We start from the raw sequence: 19142 nt of genomic DNA on the forward strand, positions 1-19142 counted from the left end.
TGCGGCCCAGGTTCAAATCCCACATGCTACAGAGGTTGTCCTAATGTCTATGAACAGGTTGATTAGCGAAATAGGTTAAATAACATAGAATACTGTAATGGTGCTACTGCATTTTACTGGCCATAGCAAGGTGTATTTACAGGAACATGCCCACAATAAATTATGGAGACTGTAGCACTGAGTTGGCCTTGAAACCCTGCAATGCTTATTGGTGGGGGAGTTAGTGGGTAGTACACTGTTGAGGTAGAGACAGTGCTGGAGGGGGTTCTCTCAATACGTGGCTCTGCCATGACAAAGCTGAGCTCTGAAACAGGGTAACTGAGCTACAGAGGAAGCTGCTCCCTGGCATTGACAGCACCCACCTTCAGTAGGGCTGGAATAAATAGGCAATGATCAACACAGCACCAAGATGAAACTAAAACAGAAGACAGCAGATGCTGGAAAAGCAAAGCAAACAAGTATCTTCCCCTCAAACTTGCTCAAAAATCAAAGTTGGTGGGTGTTCACTACAGCAGTGATACCAGTTCTTGGTACACTTGTCAAAGTGACCTTGGTTTAATTTGGTAATTTGGGACCGGCAGCACAGTCAATGACCAGGAGGTGACAATCTTTGGTACAGATCAATGTGTGATCATGCAGGGTGATTTTTCAAGCTGTGTAGAAGGTAATGTTTCTGAAAGGATTAATTTTCACATTTCATCTGCTGTTCCATTCTGCTGATCACACACACACACACTTCTACTCTAGCTTTTGAAAGGAGCAGATATATCTGGACAAGATTCCTAAAGTCCTGCTAACTATACATGAACACATGTAGTTATACATATAATATAATAAACCTTCTTGCTATCTAAGAACAGCGCCTCTCCTGTAGATACTTTACAGTGTGTATCCGCTGTCATAAATTACTAGAGAGACCCAAGAGAAAGAAAAGACAAAGAAAGATTGGTGATCGTGAAGTATTTCAAATGATCCTTACCCAATACTAGAAGAGGCAAATACCACAAGTTACCAATATGATCACCTGGGAAAAAGTTACACAAGCCTCAGAAGTGGCCTATTCAAAGCTAGAGATACACAATAAAACAGTCCTGAGATATCAAGTTGATCTTTGCAAAACAGGAAAGCTAGGATATCATTAAATCCCAAAGTAAATAATAAAAATGCTTGGCAGGTCAGGTCAGGACTTGACGAGAGAAAAGCAGAGTTAACATTCCAGGCCAATGACCTTTCATCGGAATCAGAAAAGGTTAGAAATGAACAAAATCTAAATAAATACAGAACAATGGAAAAGGGAGAGAGGAAGGAACAGAGTTAGAAGAATTAGAATAGAGACCACAGTGATTTCATGACAATGACTGTTCCAACAGCTTTAGAACCATCCCCTCATAGTTGTGCTCCTCCTGGAGATTATAGATTCTTATTTCAGTCACAGCTTCTGATGAAAGTAAACTGAATGAATCACCCCTATATTTAAACTCCACTAGACTCTAAGAACCCTCCCTTGTTCCACCTAAGCTGAAATTTAAACTTGTCCTTCTGTAACAATAGATTAAACATGTGAATATGTTGCCAGAAGTACAGTTTCTTGTTCCCATTATATTTGGCTGTGATTCTTACTTTCACAATGTCTCTGGTACTCCAGGGGCTTTACATTGACAATTTGTGTTATGACTGATAAGTTCCACACTAGTTCCTATAGAGAGCAAGATCGTGTTTGGTCAGAGGTACTTTAGAAGTGTGCACATTACTCACCTTTGATTTGTTTTAGAACAGGTTTTAAGAGATCCAACCAAACCTGCAATTAGTACAGAGATCCAAATCAGAATGGTGTGGCAGGATAGAGAGTGGATACATTTATACACAATATAACTGGGTCACTTCACTTCAAAATAAACGCTCCCGCTGAGTAACAGGCCTGTGTGGTGTGTTACAGGATGAAGGCCCTCCAGTGGTTTCCTGGTCCATTTGATTTTATTTTAGCGGGGCAAAGGTGGGGGACCGAAAGCATTCTGAGAGCCATCATGTCAGCGAAATGAATGGGGCAGGAACTCAGACCCAGCACCAATTTCCGAGCAGTGGAAACGTGAATAAAGCATCCATTTTGAGAAATAGATGGTCTATTTTGATTGCAACTGCTGACCCTCAGGTGCACAGTCTGAGAATTTTCTTAGTGGTGATAGAGGCATCCTCAGCAGAAGATGTCAAGTTTTAGATCACAGGATTCTGACATTGATCTGTGCACTGGAAAATAGCACGGGCAGGAATTTCGATCCATCATTTATGGTTAAAAAAGATGTATTTTTTTAGGAATGGAGTCTTTTGACCTTCCAATAGCATCTCAGATCCCATTTCCATAGCTAATTGATACTTAATTGGTGCATAATTAAATCTTTAGTTCATGCAGGGGACTTGTTACAATGTAACACAAGAACATTTGGAAGTGATGTAATTGCTATGGTTTCAGGCTATTTTCTGTTCTGCCTGGTCCATTGGAACATAGAGGGAAGAAAGGCCTGGAGGTGGCAGTATCTTGGAACCTTCTCCATCTGAAAACTTTCAAGCCAGCACAGCACACACTTCTTGATAATCTTGAACTGTGGAATGCTACCAATCCTTCATTGATGAATAACTCAGCCATAACATGAAAGATAAATCCTTTGTTATTTTTGGGAGTGTTGTTTATTCTATGTTTGAAGAGGAAGGATTGTAGCATTGAACATGGGCCAATTTCCTATCATTATTTTACAAATACTATTCCAGCAATTTTCCCTAAACCTAGCAATAAACAGACAATGTTGGGTTTGGGTTAAGCTATGATCTGACACAACTGTAAGTCAGCACAAAGGATCACTCTCTATAGTCCAAAAATAGCCTCCTAGAGTGGGGGACAGGGTCCATAGACTAAACCTAGAATCAATGGCGCATTTAGACATGATTCAATATGGGCATAGAGTGGAGGAAAGAACATTCTTGAAAACTTTAAGGCTGTTTTGATGCCCTCACCAATATTTCTCCGTCTACCAACACCACCAAAAACAAATTTATTGGCCATTAAACTTCTAACCATTGTTAGATCATGCTGTGCGTCCTATGGCCGACACATACACAACAACAACATGCATCGGACTAGTTCAAAATGTTTAAAAGATTTTACCTCTTGCCTGATAGATGCAATAACCTGCTACACCAAAATATTTCTTACATCTTTTAAATACTTCACGAGTCCATTTCTTTAAAAAGCAATATTTATGCAAAGTAATCATTAATTATTTAGCACTTTCATATCACCAAATAAAACAAAACAAAAGCTGTTTAATTTAGTGAACTGTTTTGTGAGGCAGGTTAGAGCTCATGGAATAAAAAGGATAGTAACAACATGGATACATAACAGGGCGAGTGACAGGAAACAGAGTGGTGGTGAACAGTTGTTTTGTAAACTGGGGGAAGTTTTATAGTGGAGTTCCACAGGAGCTGTTGTTGAGACCCTAGCTGTTCCTGACATATTTTGGCGTCGGCCTTTGCGTACAGATCACAATTACAAAAATTGCAGACGATACAAAATTTGGAAGCATTATAAGCCATAAAGAGGACAGAGAATATTTGAAAAGGATATTTAAGAGTGGTGGAACAGTTGATTGGTGGACAATTGGAAGGTACAATTTAAGACACAGGAGTGCAGACTGATTTATTTTAGTAGGAGGAACATGGAGGGGCAATAGACAATAAAGCAGGCAAAAGTGAGGACTGCAGATGCTGGAAATCAGAGTCTAGATTTGAGTGGTGCTGAAATAGCACAGCCAGTCAGGCAGCATCCAAAGAGTAGGAAAATCGTTGTTTCGGGCAAAAGCCCTTTATCAGGAATGGAGCCATAGGTTCAGCATCCATTCCTGATGAAGGGCTTTTGCCCGAAACGTCGATTTTCCTGCTCCACAGATGCTGCTTGACCTGCTGTGCTTTTCCAGCACAACTCTAATCTAGACAATAGAAAATGAAGCACCATTCAAAAGGAGTTGCAGGTGCAGTGGGATCTTAGTGTACACGTGCAGAAATCATTAAAGGCTACAGACAGCACAGTCAATAAAGCATATAGAATACAGTAATTTATAAATAGAGATGTAGGGTACCAAAGTAAGGAACTGTTTTGCCCTAGCTTCGACATCCAGTTCTGAGCACCAGCTTTAAGGAGGGTGTGAAAACACTGGGAAAAGATTCACGAGAATATTTCCAGGGATGAGCACCTTCAGTCATGTGGATAGATTAAAGTTGGGATCCTTCTCCTCAAAGAAGAGAAGATTGAAAACAGGTTTATAGATATTTTCAAAATTGTGGCGAGACTAGACAAAGCAGATAGGGATAAATTGTTCCCATTGGCAGAAGGATTACGAACCAGTGGGCTCACATTGAAGGTCATTAGAAACAAGAAACACCAGGGTCATAAGGAGAACTGATTCTGTGCAGAGAGTTGCTAGTTTCTGGAATGGACTGCGTGAGAGTGTGGTGGAGGCAACTTTTATTGTGACATCGTTTGAAAGAGGATTGAATCATTACCTTCAAAACTATGTGAAATGCTCCTACAGAGAGCTGGTATGAATATGATGGACCAAATGGCCTCCTTATGTGCTGTAACCATTCCGTTATTCTATGATTTTCCATTGCATACCTCTCCAATCCTAGAATTTCACAACATAGGAGGAGCCATTCAGTCCATCATACCCATGCTTTGAATTAACAAAGTTTGTGGAGACAGAGTTGGCCATTGCTCACCATATTCCCAGAGCGATTGTTGAACTCCATTCCAAAGTAATCCTCCTCAACAAGGTTCAGGCGTTGGCAGACACAATCGAAAAGGGTCTTTCCCGTGGCTTTTTGCTGGGGAAAGGTCACATGAAGAAATACTACCTGTGAGTCTGTATCAGTTCAGCAGTGCTAAAGAGCTCTGGGCATTCATTAACGGAGAGGTGCTGGCAAACTTCATAACACCATAAGGACATTAACCGGGGTCACCAAGGAATGAGCAAGCTCCGTTCTAGTGTGAAATTGGTTTGCTTTGCTGTGAGAGATCTGTTTAATATTGGTTACACAGACATAATTTCTACTCGGAGGTATTTGTAAATTGATGAATCAATGAACTTGTAGTGGGGGGGTTTAATTCCTGTGTTCACCAGGTTTTATCACACATTGGTTTTGATCAGAGACTGACCAGACCAGAGCAGAAAGCACCGCCAATATGGGTTACATGGTACATCTATCAATGTAATGAGCCTTAAACTGGTTGTAGCTCCTGGTAGTCCCAGCAAGTGGAAACTACTGTGTCAGCTCTAGATTGACATCCAGTGGGATACTCTTGTCTGGTGCCTCCATGGTGTAGGACAACCCCTGCTCTCTGGGCTGGTATAAGCAAAGTTCCAGCTACCTGAAGGAGGGCTCATGCCATGGCCAGTCAGACTCTTAATTAGCTTACGGCTCCTGCCAGTGTTGATGGGACAGGACCGAAGAGGCTGAATGGCCTCACCAAATCCCTGAGCCAATGTGCATGTGTGTGTGTGTACGCACACACATGTGTGTTTTGTGTGTGTGTATGCACTTGTGTGTGTCTGTGTGCACGTGTGTGCGTGCGCATGCGCGCGTGTGTGCGCTTGTGAGTGTGTGTGTGTGTGTGTGTATGCAACATTCACATGCTCTTGTTTTTTTTCCATATGCAGATTTCTGGTGTGGCTTAACTGCTATCTTTTCAGACACTTGCCAAGTTGTGGAGTGTGTAGGCCTAGCTGATGGTTTAAGTACATTAATACATTCACTCAAACTGTGGACATTCCCAGGAACTATATATATATTTGAAATCTTGTAAACTATTCAACTAAAATACTTTGGAAGATTGGGTCATCCCACAGTCCAAATACCATACACATTTACACAACATCCATTTCCTTTCTCTCCCTGAAAATGCTTTCTAACCTCAGGCATTGACTGTTGACAGACAACATAATAACTGCATTTCAACTGAAGTCGGCCTCTGCACCAGCCAGATGCAATAAAAGATGGTGGCTGATTTATTTTATCTTTGTAGGGATGTCCCAGGGGTGTTTCCATGTCATATGAAAGGAAAGAACTAGTGGGAGGTATATCAGGAGTATATCATTAAGGCTCTCATTATTTGTTTTGTTAAAACACTGTGATTAATTCAGCCTGTGATCTATGTCAGACTGGACTTTTCTTAAAGTCACTGTATTTGTGTTTAGCGAGCCCATCCATGTCAGCTGGTAACCAAACTCGTCATTAATGTGTCTAAATGAATAATGACTATAATTCCACACAAAGCAAGACGCTTTAGCAAGCTAAACAAAACAGCAGCTATTTATCAGTAATCAGCCCACAGCAGTTGCAGAAGCTCTAGCTTAGCATTTTCAAGGGGCTCTCTATATTTCTTTGATCTGTCTACTCCCATTACTAAGAGAAATATCCCTTAGTGGTTACAAAGACAAAGTCATCCTAATTTTAATGTATTTTAGCTTTTGAAGATAGCAAATCCATTTAAAGCAGTTGAATGTGGATTCAAAAGCAGGCCAGAATACCTAATCTTGATTTGTTTTTTTCATTTGCAAGTATGATTTACATTACTTTCCTTTATGTTTTTAAAAGCGCGAAGGTTAGAAGTGATGCTTCTGTTGTACAGAGCTTTAGTGAGTAACTGCTTTTTGAACATCCACCTCAGGAAGCAGTTATTGGTCTTAGAGGAGGACAGGAAATAATCACTAGGCTGATAGGACAATTTAATTGGTTAAAATATAAGGAAGGGTTGCAAATCCAAGATACATACTGTATGAATCAGATTCCCTTGTTTTGGGAGGTCCAAGAAAGATTGATGAGGTTAAAATGATTATGGAATTTACAAGGTTGGGTAAAATAAATTAATTCCTCTGGAGCAGACAGACTAGAATGAGGGAACAAAATCCTAAAAGTAAAATTATAACTGATATCAAAAGGGTGCATGTAGGTTAATCAAATGGGGAAGGGACCCTTTCTCAGCCAAATAACTGAAAAGTCAAACAATCCCACTCAATGTAATCATAGTTTAATTCAATATAATTTATCATCAAGTGGATTAATCATGGCTTTATTTTGGAGTGGGGAGAATAATTTGGGAGGTGTCGCAGAAGATAGAATTGGAGGAAAGCAGAGGCTGAATTTTCACAAACAAAAGAGGTGCTATGCTATTTTGGAAATGGTCCTGGGGGTCCGAAAGTGGAGTCTCATCCAAAAACAGCACTCATAGAGTCACAGCACAAAAGCAAACCCTTCTGTCTAACTCTTTCATAGATATCCTAAACTAACGTAGTCCCATTTGCCAGCATTTGGCCCATATCCTTCCTTTTTTACTCATTTACTCATCCAGATGCCTTTTAAATATTGTAATTATACCAGCTATTCCAGCAGGGGACTGGGGGCAATGGGAGCAGGTTCCAAATTGAGCAAATGTGGTTCATGAGAGCAGCTGCCTATATTAAAAAGCAACTGCTTCCAGACATATGTGATCTTCAATGGTTTGGAGTGGGAAACACCAAGAATGGAGATATGACCTGGCATGAGCATGTCGAAACTTTTGTAGAATTGTTTGGATAGATCAAGTCAAAAATCACATGGGTTGTAGTTCAACAGGTTTATTTGAAACCACAAGCTTTCAGAGCTCCCTGCTCCTTCGGGGGCTCCGAAAGCTTGTCGTTTCAAATAAACCTGTTAGACTACAACCCGGTGACATGTGATGTTTGACTTTGTCTAGCCTAGTCCAACACCGGCACCTCCACATTTTGAATAGATAATGTACTCTTTTGGAGAGATACTATACCCCTTTCGATATGGTCCTGGGACAACTTTGAATATGTCTGGTGCCCTTTCAGAGATGCTAGATGCACTTGATTGTTAAAAGTGGGCGTGGATATGTGTTAAAAATACATAATTTCATTGGAACCCTAAAAATTAACGGTCATAAAGAACTGTAAAGATGTCAAGGCTTTTAAAATTGCTACCCTTAAAATACTTGAAGAGAAAACTGTCTAGGGTTTTTTTTAAAAAATTGCTTTCTATTAGCCTCCTGTTAACATAAATTTAAGGATTACCATTGTTGAATTTGTGTCAAATGACTAATTTCCATAATCCTCAATAATCACAGCAGGCTGTCTGCCATTTCAAGTTTGAGTGATTGCTACAACAGATTATAAACTCTTTAAAACAAGACTATTAACTATAATGCTTGTTTTAATTAGGCATTAAAGGAAATTAAATGCAGTGAATTTTTTTAAAAACCAATGAGATTGTGTTTTTTGGAACAGTGGATTTTTCAACATTTAAAAAAAATTGACCTCATCTTGGGTCGCTCTCCTCTTGAGAGCAACCCAGGGTAGCTAGTTGGTGGCAACTAGCCATGAAACGACACGACCAGCTATCCTTAGTAGCCACACACACAGACGACAAGCAACGTGAATTCGACTGGGACAACACTACCATTATAGGGCAAGCCAAACAGAGAACAGCCAGGGAATTCCTAGAGGCATGGCACTCATCCACAGACTCTATCAACAAACACATCGACCTGGACCCAATATACCGGCCGCTACAGCGGACAGCTCAAACTGACAACCGGAAGCGGCAGAGACAGGCCACTATAAATGCTGGAGGAAACAGCACAGAAGCGCTTCACAGCAGGCTCCCAAGCACTGAGGATGTCACCTGGACAGGGGACGAAACGTTTGCAAGACAAATTCCCAGCTCGGCGAACAGAACCACAACAACGAGCACCCGAGCTACAAATCTTCTCCCAAACTTTGAGTTGAAGGGCATTTTTGTTGTTTTATTGCTTTTTAAGAAAATCTCAGACAAGGTGCTATGGCAGTGGGACTAGCCTTCCACTTAATGCAGTGACCTTTGAACCTTTTCCAGGTTCTTGATGACATGTGGAATAAAAAAATCAAACACTCGGGGAAAATTTCTCCAGGTCAGCTTTTCAAATCCAGCACACTGCATTCCCAACCCTGAGAATGAAGTTCCAGTCTGGAGTTCTTGGAAAGTTGTCAGGATGGAGAATGTTACAGAGATCAACCATGACAAGGAGACAGAATCATGTGAGAATGGGATTTTTACATATTTTGACCAGCGTTTTGCAATCCTCTCTGGTTACAGGCATGTTGCCAGGGGACTGCAGAACAGCTAATACTGTATCATTGTTTAAACTGAGCAGAAGAAAAATAGCTCATTTCTAATGCAAAGGTTAGATGAATTAGCTGTCCAAAAATGTAGGGTTACAGGGATAGAGTAGGGAGTTAGGAGCTCTTTGGAGGGTCATATGGACTCAATGGGCAGAATTGCCTGCTTCTACACTGTATGAATTCTATGATTCTATGACTCTTTGATACACAGGTCAAGTCTTGAAGGGTGACAAATTCTCAGAAAACATTCTAAGAGAAACATGAGTTTAGAAAGGCAGAGATTAATCTAGGATAATCTGCATAGCTTTGTTAAAGGGAGGCCATGTTTGATCATTTTTTTTCAGGCAAGTAAGAGAAGTTGAAGAGAATAGCATGATAGATGTAGTCGACAAGCATTTAGGCACTATTTTTGATGAAGTAACATTTGGCTGATTGATTGAAAAGCTCATGAAGTCAAAGGGATTTTTTAAAAGATCATGGGCTGAAGGCATCACTGGCTAGGCAGCACTTATTATCCATCCCTAACTGCCTACAGGACACTTAAGAGACAACTACGTTGCTGTGGATCTTGAGTCACATGTAGGTCGGTTTCCTTCCCGAAAGGACGTTAGTGAACCAACAATGGACAACAGTTTCATGATGAACTTGGATGAACTTAGGATCATTCAGGAGGCAGAGGGGGTCATAGATCGGAGCTTTAGGGAAGTAGTAACTCCAAAGATTGCAGACAGATGGGTGACAGTGAGGGGGACTGGGAGGAAGCAGCCAGTGCAGGGACCCCCTGCGGCCATTCCCCTCAAGAATAAGTATACTTGTTTTGGATACTTGTGGGGGGGGATGACTTACCAGGGGTAAGCAATGGGGTTCAGGCCTCTGGCACGGAGCCTGTCCCCGTTGCTCAGAAGGGAAGGGTGGAGAAGAGCAGAGCAATAGTTATTGGGGACTTGATAGTTCGGGGCACAGATAGGCGGTTTTGTGGGGGCGTGAGAAACTCACGTTTGGTATGTTGCCTCCCAGGTGCAAGGGTACGTGATGTCTCTGATTGTGTTTTCCAGGTCCTTAAGGGGGAGGGGGAGCAGCCCGAAGTCGTGGTCCATATTGGCACCAATGACATAGGTAGGAGGAGTGCTGAGGATGTTAGACAGGCTTTTAGGGAGCTAGGTTGGAAGCTCAGAGTTAGAACAAACAGAGTTGTTGTCTCTGGTTTCTTACCCGTGCCACGTGATAGAGAGTCGAGGAATAGGGAGAGAGAACAGTTAAATGTGTGGCTACAGGGATGGTGCAGGAGGGAGGGATTTCAGTTTCTGGATAACTGGGGTTATTTCTGGGGAAGGTGGGACCTCTATAAACAGGATGGTCTACACCTGAACCTGAGGGGCACCAGTATCCCTGGGGGGATGTTTGCTAGTGCTCTTTGGGGGGGTTTAAACTAACTCTGCAGGGGCATGGGAACCTAGACTGTAGCTTTAGGGTGCAGGACCTGGAGTGTAGGGAGGTTAGGAACATGGCATCAATCTCGAAAGGAGGGTGCCTGTAAACAGGAAAGTGGCTTGAAGTGTGTATACTTCAATGCGAGAAGTATACGAAATAAGGTAGGTGAACTTGCAGCGTGGGTTGGTACCTGGGATTTCGATGTTGTGGCTATTACGGAGACATGGGTAGAACAGGGACAGGATTGGCTGTTGCAGGTTCCAGGGTTTAAATGTTTTAGTAGGGTCAGAGGTGGGGGTAAAAGAGGGGGAGGTGTGGCATTGCTTGTCAAAGATAGTATTACAGCGATGGAAAGGACGATGGATGAAGACTCGCCATCTGAGGTAGTTTGGACTGAGGTTAGAAATAGGAAAGGTGAGGTCACCCTGTTAGGAGCTTTCTACAGGCCTCCTAATAGTCCAAGAGACGTAGAAGAAAGGATTGCGAGGATGATTCAGGAGAAGAGTGAAAGTAATAGGGAGGTTGTTATGGGGTCTTTAACTTTCCAGATATTGACTGGGAAAGCTATAGCTCAAGTATGTTAGATGGATCGGTGTTTGTCCAATGTGTGTAGGAGGGTTTCCTGACACAATTTGTAGATAGGCTAACAAGAGGTGAGGGCATACTGGATTTGGTTCTGGGTAACGAACCAGGCCAGGTGTTAGAATTGGAGGTAGGTGAGCACTTTGGGGACAGTGACCACAATTCGGTGACTTTTACTCTAGTGATGGAGAGGGATAAGTGTGCACTGCAGGGCAAGAGTTATAGCTGGGGGCAGGGAAATTATGATGCGGTGAGGCATGACTTAGGATGCGTGGCTTGGAAAAGTAGGCTTCAAGGGAAGGGCGCAATCGATATGTGGAGCTTGTTCAAGGAGCAACTATTGAGTGTCCTTGATAAGTATGTACCTGTCAGGCAGGGAAGAAAGGGTCCTGTGGGGGAGCCGTGGTTTAATAAGGAACTGTAATCCCTTGTTAAAGGGAAGAGGGCGGCCTATGTAAAGATGAGGCATGAAAGTTCAATTGGGGCGATTGAGAGTTATAAGGTAGCCAGGAAGGATCTGAAGAGAGAGCTAAGAGCAGCAAGGAGGGGACATGGAAAGTCCTTAGTTGGTAGGATTAGGGAAAACCCAAAGGCTTTCTATAGGCATGTCAGGAATAAAAGAATGACTAGGGTAGGAATAGGTCCAGTCAAGGATAGTAATGGGAAGTTGCGTGTGGAGGTTGAAGAGATTGGGGAGGCACTGAATGAATACTTTTCGTCAGTATTCACTCAGGAACAGGACATTGTTGCCGATGTGCGTATTGAGTCGCAATTAATTAGAATGGATGGCTTTGAGGTATGTAGGGAAGAGGTGTTGGAAATTCTGGAAAGGGTGAAAATAGATAAGTCCCGTGGGCCTGATGGCATTTATCCTAGGATTCTCTGGGAAGCAAGGGAGGAGATTGCAGAGCCATTGGCCTTGATTTTTATGTCCTTGTTGTCTACAGGAATAGTGCCAGAAGACTGGAGGATAGCAAATGTGGTTCCCTTATTCAAGAAGGGGAGTAGGGATAACCCTAGTAACTATAGGCCGGTGAGTCTCACTTCTGTTGTGGGCAAAGTCTTGGAGAGAATTGTAAGGGATAGGATTTATGAACATCTGGATAGGAATAATGTGATCAAGGATAGTCAGCATGGTTTTGTGAAGGGCAGGTCGTGCCTCACAAACCTTATTGAATTCTTTGAGAAGGTGACTAAGGAGGTGGATGAGGGTAAAGCAGTAGATGTGGTGTATATGGATTTTAGTAAGGCGTTTGATAAGGTTCCCCATGGTAGGCTACTGCAAAAAAAAAGGAGGTATGGCATTGAGGGTTTGTTGGAGGTTTGGATTAGGAGTTGGCTGGCTGGAAGAAGACAGAGGGTAGTAGTTGATGGTAAAGGTTCATCTTGGAGTGCAGTTACTAGCGGTTTTCCGCAAGGATCTGTTTTGGGACCATTGTTGTTTGTCATTTTTATAAATGACCTGGAGGAGGTGCTAGAAGGTTGGGTGAGCAAGTTTGCGGATGATACGAAAGTCGATGGAGTTGTTGACAGTGAGGAAGGATGTGGCAGGTTACAGCAAGATATAGATAAGCTGCAGAGCTGGGCAGAAAGGTGGCAAATGGAGTTCAATGTAGGTAAGTGTGAAGTGATTCACTTTGGTAAGAGTAACAAGAAGATGGGGTACTGGGCTAATGGTCGGATACTTGGTAGTGTGGATGAGCAGAGGGATCTTGGTGTCCATGTACACAGATCTCTGAAAGTTGCCACCCAGGTAAATAGTGCTGTGAAGAAGGCATATGGCGTACTGGCTATTATTGGTAGAGGAATTGAGTTCCGGAGTCCTGAGGTCATGTTGCAGTTGTATAAGACTCTGGTGCGGCCGCATCTGCGCTGTATCTTTCTGTGTTCTATGTTCTATGATCATCATTCTGTCCATTCCATTAGTACAGTCTTGCTGTCTACAGCTTTGTTCCTCATGATAAATCCACAAGCAATTTTCATATCAACTGAAAACTTCTTAATCCTGTCCCCTGTATTTAGTTTTAAATCATTGATGTGTTGCAGGAAAAGTAACAGACCCTGTACTGAACCGTGTGGCATCCCACAGGAAACAGCCTTCCTGTCAGAGAAACATCTGGTGTCATACCTTCAGCATCAAAGTACAAAACCAAATTGGGACTGAGCTTTTCATAAGTGGAGGTGATGGCCCAATAGTAGTTTCACTGGACTGCTAATTCAGAGATGCAGGTGATATTCTGGGGATCTGGGCTTGAATCCCACTATGATCCCACCATGGGCTCCCTATTACCCACTGAACTTGGATGCAAGTTTTGTGTGCATGAGGACTCCCAAATCTGTCAATTCTGCAATTTTCTGCAGTCTTAATCCATTTAAATAATATGAAGCTATTCTATTCTTCCTGCCAAAGTGCATGACCTCACATTTTCCTATATTATATTTCATCTGCCAAGTTTTTGCCCACTCACTTACTCTGTCTACATCCCTCTGCAGAATCTTCATGTCATTTTCACCACTTGCTTTTCCATCTCATGTCTTAGATTACTTACAGTGTGGAAACAGGCCCTTCGGCCCAACAAGTCCACACTGACCCGCCAAAGCGCAACCCACCCGTACCCCTACATTTACCCCTTTGCCTAACACTATGGGCAATTTAGCATGGCCAATTCACCTGACGTGCACATCTTTGGACTGTGGGAGGAAACTGGAGCACCTGGAGGAAACCCACGCAGTCACCGGGAGAACGTGCAAACTCCACACAGACAGTCGCCTGAGGCGGGAATTGATCCCGGGTCTCTGGCGCTGTGAGGCAGCTGTACTAACCACTGTGCCACTGTGCCGCCCACAAATGTCATCTGCAAACTTGGCTTTCATATGATCACTTTCCTCATCCAAGTCAATAACATATATAATTGTGGCCTCAGCACTGACCCCTGTAGTACTCCACTAGCTATAGGTTGCCATCCTGAAAATTCTGCCACTCTGTGTTCTATTAGTTAACCAATCCTATATCCATGCTGATATACCACCTTCAAAAGGAGAGATTGGATAGACTGGGGCTGTTCCTCTTGAATGAAAGAAACCAAGGGGTAGAAAGTTATGTGATGCTTAGATACAGTGAATGGGATGGACCTAGACCACCTCCCCTGCCCCCCCAGTGAAGAGGTCATTAATTATATGACACACTTTAAAGAAATTGATAAATAGATTAGAGGGAAGATGAGATAAAATGTTTCACTCAGAGGATGTTGGGGTTTTGGAATCGTGTGAAAGTTATAGAGGCAAAAATCCTTATTGAATTGTAAGAAAATACATGGATATGTATTTGAAATGCAGTATCCTACAACAGGAACCACTATAGTTGAAGAATGCAATTAGACTGTATAGCTCTTTCTCAGTCAGTACGGCATGATGGGCTGAATGGCTGCCTGTTGCATGAAAGTTTTTCTATGCTTTCTAAATTTATCAGAAAACACAGAACAGTGCTTGGAGCAAAGAGGACCATTAAATAAATTGAATTAATCCATCAGTACATTTATTGTTAATGCGCAAAAGTAGAGTCAGGTCCATTATTGACAGAGCCATGCTGCTATCATTGGTTGGACTCCACTTACCAAAAGAAAACACACGACATTACCAGCTAGTGCCCACTGCTCACCTCACAGTGACAGCCTGTTGACAAAAGGCAGGACCGGCTGGAGTATCCTAAGGGCCTTCATCTTGAAAGCTCTATTGTGTAATGCACAACAAAAGTGGATTCTCATGGATTTGTGCTGTTCTCATTTTTGAATTTGATCAAAGGCTTTACAGGCAGTAATCCAGAGAAGTATGTTCCGTGAAATTATTGCTTTTTTTATGATGAAGACCAACACCAAAACCCAAAAAGGAAATGTTTGTCCAACAATCTTCTTCCTGATATTTTAATCCAGCAGTTGAGCTTTTATGCCAATGGGGCTGCAGTCTTTGCTTGGAGAGGGGAGTGACTAGCATCATCCAAATGGCGACAAAATCAATGCTGGGAAATTGTGAGGACCAGGCGCCATGGCAAGGCAGCTACTGACAAAGGTGACAGAAATGAGACAAGCAAGGGACTCAATCACGTACTGTCACACACACACACACACACACACACACACACACACACACACACACACTCATACATATGAATACACGCTCACATACACACACATTCATAAAAACTCACACATGCACATGAACACATATACACTCACGCTCATACATACACATACAAATGGACACTCGTGAACACAAATATGAAAACGTATGCACGCACATGAATGTGCAGACTCACACACACATGATCACACACTCACACACATAAACATACATGAATACTCGCATGTGCTGAAAATTATGGGTAGAGTGGAATGGGGGAGCAGGCTGCTCATAGGGAATTCACGAGGAGTGGCATGGTGGCTCAGTGGTTAGCACAGCTGTTTAACAGCACCGGGGATCCAGGTTCGATCCCAGCCTCGAGAGACTGTCCGTGTGGAGTTTGCACATTCTCCCCGTGTCCTCATGTGTTTCCTCAGGGTGGTCTAGTTTCCTCCCACAGTCCAAAGATGCACAGGTTAGGTGAATTGGCCATGCTAAATTGTCCATAGTGTTCAGCGATGGGTCAGCCTGGTGCATTAGTCAGGGGAAATGTTAAATATTAGGGGAATGGGTCTGGGTGAGTTACTCTTCAGATGGTTGGTGTGGACTTGTTGGACCAAATGGCTTATTTCCAAACTATAGGGATTCTAAGGTAATATCTTCTCAGGCTTTCCACTCCTAAAAAAAGCAGGCTGCATACTCATGACCATCTCCCTATGCCAACAGTGTAATATTGGGATCAACTGAGCTTATAACAAGATCAATTGACAATTATTTATTAATATGGGAAGGGCAGGCTGATGATTTTGGCATGTGTTCATCCTTTCTCTTGTGGGGTGAGCTTGGAGATGGGTGGTAAGGTGGTAGGTTAAGGCACCTGTGCTAATTTATGTGCCCCCAAGCTGAAAATATGCATGACCCTGGGGCAAGGAATATCTAGCCCAGGCATTCGTACATGCACCCTTGACTCATAGACACATATACATACACACATAAACATTCATAGACTCACATACATATACACAGACGTGTTCACACTCTCACATGCACACATATTTGCAAACAAACATACATTCTTTCACACATACACATGCATCAGCTCAAGATCATGTATACACACCTTTGTTTCACTCACACAACACACAAACCTGTACACACAAACATTTCCAGTGCAAGAACACTCGCTGAAGATACTCAATTGGACAGTCTTCTTCATTAACCAACTAAACATGGTGGCTCAGAGGTTAGCACTGCTGCTTCACAGCGCCAAGGACCTGGGTTCAATTCCCAACCCAGGCGACTGTCTGTATGGAGTATGCACATTCTCCCCGTGTCTGTGTGGGTTTCCTCTGGGTGCTTTGGTTTCCTCCCACAGTCCAAAGATGTGCAGGTTGGGTGAATTGGCCATGCAAAATTGCCTACAGTGTTGGATGCATTAATCGGGGTAAATGTAGGGGAAGTAGTTCTGGGTAGGTTGCTCTTCGGAGGGTCAGTGTGGACTTGTTGGGCCGAAGGGCCTGTTTCCATACTGTAGGAAATCTAATCTAAACCAAGCTCAGTAACTTAGAAACTTAATTGACTGAATCATGCCGTTCTTAAATTCATCCTTGGAATGTAGGCACAAAGAACACAAGATTAACATTTATTGGAGAAAGTGATAATTAGTTGCTTTCTTGAAATGCTGTAATCCATGTGATCCAGGGACAACCATAGTGCTGTTAGGGAGGGAGATCTTAAGATTTTGACGCGGTGACACTGAAGGAATGGTGATATTGTTCCAAGTCTGGATGGTGAGTGATTTGAAGAGAAAAATGTGCAAATAGTGTTATTCTTATATATCTGTTGCCCTTGCCTTGCTGGATGATAGAGTTTGCAGGTATGGAAGGTGCTGTCAAAGGATGAGTTGCTTCTCTAAAGTGTAGATTGATGAGGCCAAGGTTAAGAGGCCTGTTATTTCACCTCACTACCTACAGCAGGGCCAGACGAGCATATATGTCCGAGTGGAGAGTGTCAAGATCCTTGGAGTGGTTAACCACAACAAGCTTTCTTGGACTCTTCATGTGGACACACTGGTTACAAAGGCCCAACAATGTCTCTTCTTCCTCAGGCAGCTGATGGCATTTGGCATGATGGCGAATACACTTGCCAATTTTTATAGGTGCGCCATCGAGAGCATTCTGTCTGGATGTGTCATTACCTCGTAAGGCAACTGTACCATTCAAGGTTGGAGCTGGTTACAGAGAGTGGTGAACTCGGCCTGGACAATCACAAAGGCCAACCTCCCAACTATAGAATCTCATTTACCAGGCCCGCTGTCAAGGAAAGGCCGCCAGCATTCTTAAAGATCCATCTCACCCTGGAAATGTTTTTTCTACAACCTTTACCATCAGGGAGAAGGTACAGAAGCCTGAACACATGCAACAGCCGGTTTTATAACAGCTTCTACCCTACTGTTGTTAGAATACTGAAGGGACCCACAAACTCTTAACATTTGCTTGGATTGGTGTTTTCGTTTTTGCCGCTATTTACCTATTATTTACTATTTATGATATTTAACTCTGTGATCTGCCTGCATTGCTCGCAAGAGAAAGCTTGTCATTGTGCCTTGGTACACGTGACAATAAATTCAATTCAATTCAATTTAATTCAGAGCGCAGTTTGCTGGACCAGCAGTGCTGCTGCTAAACCATTCTTGTTGGTGGATATTGAAGCTCCCCATCCAAAGTATATTCAGTGGTCTTGTCACCCTCAGTGCTTTATCCAAGTGATGATCAAAATGATAGAGTGGTAATACATCAGTGAAGGAGGATGTTGGTGGTAATCAGCGAGATGTACATTTCCATACCCATAGTTTGGATGACATCATGAGACTTCGTGTGGTTTTGAGTCACTGTTGCGGATTTCCAGATATTTCACTGCTGACTAACTAAGACTGGTGGGATTGGGTGTACCCAGAGATGGTAATGGTTATTTCTGGGACATTGTCTGTAATGTATAATGTAGTGAGTATTACTATGTCAGGGTGTTGCTTTGTGAGATAAGGGACAATTCTCCTATTGTGGCTAAATCACCCAGAGGAAGCCTTTGCAATGTTGGCTGTGCTTGGTGTCTGAGCTTATCTTGTCCATAGTGAGTGATCTATTAGTGTTTTTTCTTTCTAGCCATTTGTTTCAACTGAGATGGTTCACTTGGCTCGACCATCTGAGCGGAGAGTTAAGAGTCAAGTGCTCACGAAGAAACCAGGTTGGTTAAAGACAGTAGCCTTCCTTTCCCATGTCGATCATTTGAAAATCAATTGGGTATGAAGTTCCAAGAGATTTGTGATCACTTTTACAATTTTTAAAATGTCATGGTGAGATTTGAATTGACAGTTTCTGGGATCATCAATCCAGGTTTAGTCCAGCAATACAGTGGCCACCCTATCACCATGTAGATTACATTACATTACATTATATTACATTACAGTGTGGAAACAGGCCCTTCGGCCCAACAAGTCCACACTGACCCACAACCCACCCATACCCCTACATTTACCCCTTACCTAACACTACGGGCAATTTAGCATGGCCAATTCACCTAACCTGCACATCTTTGGGCAAATGTACAATGCACTGTCATTGCATTTGATTGAACTTTCCATCGAGACCAACTTGAGTCTAGTTTACTTGTATGTCTGCCAGATATTCACAAGAATGCAGCAATTATATTTAAGAGAGGCAGGAGGAGGCCTGGCGCTACTTTGAAAGAAAAAGTAGAGTCCATCCCACCCGAATGATCAGCAACCAATGACATCAAGCCTACAGTGAGGCA

The 19142-nt window shown here is 42.6% G+C and overlaps 1 protein-coding gene across 1 annotated transcript in view; it reads right to left on the bottom strand.

Annotated features, from left to right (window-relative positions):
• The window catches only part of LOC140495762 (FERM domain-containing protein 7-like), a 67949-nt gene that overhangs the window by 46196 nt on the left and 2611 nt on the right, over positions 1 to 19142 (bottom strand). Inside the window, exons 3-4 of the mRNA XM_072594838.1 lie at positions 4768 to 4872; positions 1756 to 1798 (exon numbers count right to left, since the gene is read on the bottom strand). Coding sequence (XP_072450939.1) covers positions 1756 to 1798; positions 4768 to 4872 — 148 coding nt within the window. The remainder of the gene's footprint in view (positions 1 to 1755; positions 1799 to 4767; positions 4873 to 19142) is intronic.

This window comes from Chiloscyllium punctatum, chromosome 25 (genome assembly GCF_047496795.1).
Source record: "Chiloscyllium punctatum isolate Juve2018m chromosome 25, sChiPun1.3, whole genome shotgun sequence".
NCBI lineage: Eukaryota > Metazoa > Chordata > Chondrichthyes > Orectolobiformes > Hemiscylliidae > Chiloscyllium > Chiloscyllium punctatum.